This window comes from Eumetopias jubatus, unplaced genomic scaffold (genome assembly GCF_037043125.1).
Source record: "Eumetopias jubatus isolate StellerSeaLion01/CBP00866 unplaced genomic scaffold, mEumJub1_p1.0 scaffold_1, whole genome shotgun sequence".
Lineage (NCBI taxonomy): Eukaryota > Metazoa > Chordata > Mammalia > Carnivora > Otariidae > Eumetopias > Eumetopias jubatus.
The window spans coordinates 7,918,347-7,922,205 of record NW_028274807.1 but is presented as its reverse complement, the minus strand read 5'-3'; the positions used below and the strand labels follow the sequence as shown (position 1 = coordinate 7,922,205).

Here is a 3,859-nt window from a genome sequence, read left to right as displayed (position 1 = left end):
CCCGTGTCGGAGAAGGGCTCCTGCCTGGGATCTTCCCTGGTCCATCGGGACACTCTGCTCTCTGTGCAGAACATCAAGGAGCCTTTCCTCTCTTTACACATTGCACACACACGTTTTTTTCCTTTCAGTAATTTATTTATCTACAAGCAATTAATGAAATTGTCAATTTTAGTTTTACATCTTCAGGTACTCACAAAGCAACTACAATAGTCTAGATTCTGCATCCTGGGGTGTGCGCGTGGGCCCACGCCCGCGTGCATGGGAGTGTACGCTTGTCATCGGGACAAAACTTTGTATTTTGACTGCTTAAAATTCATAAATGTTAAACAATAAATACTATCTTACACAAAACAAAGATTAAGAAAAATCACAGAACAAGGAAGAAACGGTTGCAGATTCTTAAGCTTTCCTATCTATAAATTAAAGATTAAGGTAATCCCATGAATTTAGGACTAAAATAAGAATTAAGGACTAAAATATGAGTTGAAGGCTAAAATTTGAATTTAGGACTAAAATTTGAATTTAGGACTAAAATCTGACTTTAGGACTAAAATATGAGCTAGGACTACAATTTAATTTACGACTACACTAACTATTTTAACAGTTTGAGTGGTATGTACTTTTGTTTAAGTTATTTTCCCTCTCTCTTTTTAAGGCAATCACATTTTATTCACATAAATACTGAGTCATCTCTGCGGAACTGTAACCCTAGTCCTAGAGCGCGGGAATGGTCTTGTTGAAAGTCTCTATCCATGTCCACGATAGAGGATGTCCTCAGGCCCAGTGGCATTAATATAAATCCGAACACCATACCTAGAGCCTAGAGTTCTAAGGCGTCTGGCGGGAAGCTGTGTAGTCACGACAATGTGAACGAAGCTCTATGTGCACAGTCCGCGATGGGGTCACACGGCTCTCCCGCGGAGAGTCACTGTGGCGTCAGTTCCGAAATAGTAGCCGTTTCACCGGAGAGAGAGCCGTCAGACCTTCTTCACAGGGCTCTGTGCAGATGCTGAGCCGGGCTGTGGCGGCTCAGAGCCCAGCTGCCCTGAGCCCAGTCAGCCCTGCAGGCGACCCCGGGGCCCGGGGCCCTCACGGTGGGCCTTCCCTCCCCACTGGGGGCCCGATGACCCCAGGGACCCCCCGACCCTTCCCGGCCTGCGGGGGCTGTGGGCGGAGCAGCCGGACCCGGAGGGTCCCTCGGGACCGGCCGGCAGCTGGACTCCGCACCGGCTAGCATCCGCCTCAAGCGATCATTCTCTTTCCTTAGCTCCTGGATCTCTCTCTCTCTGGACGCAGCTTCCATCCAGCTTTTTGTGGCTCTGTCCTGATGGAAGAGGACCACCTTGCGATAGTAGGAGGTGGTTCTCTCCAGCTCCTTGCCCAGGTCTTGGGCCATCTTCTTGTAGAGGTTGCGCATCTGGCACGTGAAGTTCATTTCTCTGTACACGCCGGCCAGTTTCTTCTTCACTTCCAAGCACTGAGCTTCCGCCTGAAACACTTTTCTGTGAAGTTGCAGGATGGATCGGTCCTGTTCATCCAGGGGGTTCTGAAGTTTCAGCCTCAGCTGCTGAATCTCCCTGTCCAGCTGGGAAGTTTCCTTCTGCAAAGACGCCTCCTGGGTTTGCAGGCTGTGGATTTGTCGTGTCAGCCGCGCGGTCTCTCGCCTTTCTGCCCGCAGTTGTCTGGCTCTGCCTTGCTGTTCCCCTTCGGGACTCGGAGGGGACCCGGGGCAGCCAGCACCCTCAGGGACGCCCTTCAGATCCACGGGTGCCCGATGGGCGGGCTCATCGCCATTCCCTGCTCCCCTCTTTGGCTGGACTCCCCAGGTCCCGGCACCGGCGTGATCTGCAGGGATGTCAGGCGGGGGGACGGCCTGCCGCCCGCGTCCGGCCCTCCACGGGGACCGGCTGACTTGATCTTTTGGGACCGGCTCCATGTGTGCCTTCGGCGGCTCCAGCCTTTCTTCTCCCTCCTTCTCCTGCTCTTTCTGCCTCCATCTCGAAACTTCTTGGTTGAGCAGTTCTGGTCCTTCTGGAAAAGGAGTGTTTTCACGCCAATCCTTCGTTCTTTTCCTCAGAAGTTGCTCTCCATCCTTCTCTGATGTTCGGAGGATGGGTTTTTCCCCGGTGACCTGGGGAAGATCGAGAGGCTGGCTCTTCGGTGCCTTCTTCAGAAAGTTGACAGTGTCCCAAAGCACCAACCTGCTCAGGTGTGTGCTCATTGCTGACAAGCACAGGGCTTTTCTCGGGGGAGGACTGGCCACCACCCCGGGTGGCCTGAGGGCGGCCTCGGCTTGTGTGGTTGGGCCACTCTCCTCACAGCATGCTCCACACACTTCGTGGCGGGCAGAGCCGCTGTGCCCCAAAGCCTTTGCGCTTCTTCGGGTGAGTCGTCTCTTCACTAGGAAAACCAGCAGCACAGTCCATACCAGCACTGCCCAGAACAACACGGGCCGACTTCCAGAAATCACCAGCAGCGCCCCCCACAGGTGCTCCAACACCAGCTGGCAAAGGGATCCGGGGGCCAACGGGGGGCCCACCATGGCTGCGTCGGGCTCCACAGCTCTGCCTCCGAGGGCCAGTGTCCTGTGGCCACAACTGACCACTCAGAACCCTGTGGAGACTTCCACCTCTGAGGTCAACCGGTGCCCGGCAACCAGGGCAGAGTAGGTGGGCCGGGGGAGGGGAGGCCACCCGGGGGAGGCCAGCCAGGTTCCAGAAAAGAGTTCTCCCTGATTTTGCTGTGAAGTAGAAAGTTGTCTCAATCACACAAGCCCTGGGGGAGGTGGGAAGGGCTGATGCCAGCCCTTAGCTCAGCCACTCTGGGCCCACCTGGCCCTGCAGCACACCTGGGGGGCTTGGCTGGGTCACGTCCGTCTGTGCACAGAAGAGAATCAGGGCACAGTGTTCAGGCCTCCTTCCCGGGCGAGGCCCGTTCTCCTGATCTTAAGTTTCCCTGGGCTGCAAGGACTCTGGTCCTGTCTGCAAAGGTCCCACGTGCTCCCTCCCTTAGGTTCCCTTCCTCCTCTGTATGGTCACTGTGGGCTGGCAGGTCACTTTGGGTCTGAGACCGAGGGTGTCCCCAAAGCTATTACCTAAGAGAGCAGGATTCCAGTGCTAACAACTCAGGAGCAATCAACCGGAACCGGCCGGGTCTGACACCTCCGTGGACTCTGTGGAGCCAGCCTGTCCGTGTTCAATGCACGTGTTCCTGCAACGGGGTGACTCTGGTACAGGCGACCCAGGGACCCGGGCTGTTTCCCTCAAGAGGGCCCTCCATCTACAGCCCGTGCCTTCCAAGGAGGGCCTGGGGGTGGAAATTTCATCAGCAGTGGGGACAGGAGAGAAAATCCAAAGAACACAACCAGCCCCAAATGGGCCACCATTGAAACGAAGGATAAAATTGCCCCCGTGAGCATTTGCCACGGTCGCTGACCAGAGGCTGGTGTGGGGGGCAGAGCGCAAAAGTGCCTCACGGAGGACAGGAGCAATCCATGGATCTGCTGACTGGGGCCCCTTTCCTTCAGGCTGGATAAGATTTTCGGGAGTCTGAGGATGGGGGCGCCAGTCAGGGCCCACTTCCCTCTTCCCTCCTGGCCCTGCAGGGGTGCCCAGGGAAGAGACCGCGGGGCACGGGCAGCCATGTCTGTGCAGCCCCTTCGAGGCTCAGGCCCCCGACGTTCAGAACAGGCGAGGCCTCGGGTCTGGGGTTACAAGGCCCAGGAGGGAGCCTCGCTCAGAAATGCAGAGAGTCACTGCTGGGGCCGCAAAGGCCTGGGTCTTGCCCCGAAGCCTCCTTCTTCCCCAGGGCAAGGGTGGTACCTCTCAGAAGCTGACCCGGGAGGGAGGTGACCCTGCAC

General features: G+C 56.4%; 1 protein-coding gene across 1 annotated transcript; it reads right to left on the bottom strand.

Annotated features, from left to right (window-relative positions):
- Nucleotides 1–988: 988 nt before the first annotated feature.
- LOC148164966 (uncharacterized) lies at nt 989–2,542 on the bottom strand. The gene is made up of 2 exons (XM_088021638.1): nt 1,753–2,542; nt 989–1,686 (listed from the first exon to the last, which is right to left on the bottom strand). The coding sequence occupies exons 1-2, from the start codon at nt 2,540–2,542 to the stop codon at nt 989–991; spliced, it is 1,488 nt and encodes a 495-aa protein (XP_087877764.1).
- Nucleotides 2,543–3,859: the final 1,317 nt, after the last annotated feature.

What these genes read in the sequence shown, in the direction of transcription:
- LOC148164966 (XM_088021638.1), bottom strand. Translation starts at nt 2,542, where the DNA reads ATGGTGGGCCCCCCGTTGGCCCCCGGATCCCTTTGCCAGCTGGTGTTG. An exon ending in GGCACCCGTGGATCTGAAGG is followed by an intron (nt 1,687 to 1,752) that starts GCGTCCCTGAGG and finishes AGCAAGGCAGAG; the next exon opens with CCAGACAACTGCGGGCAGAA.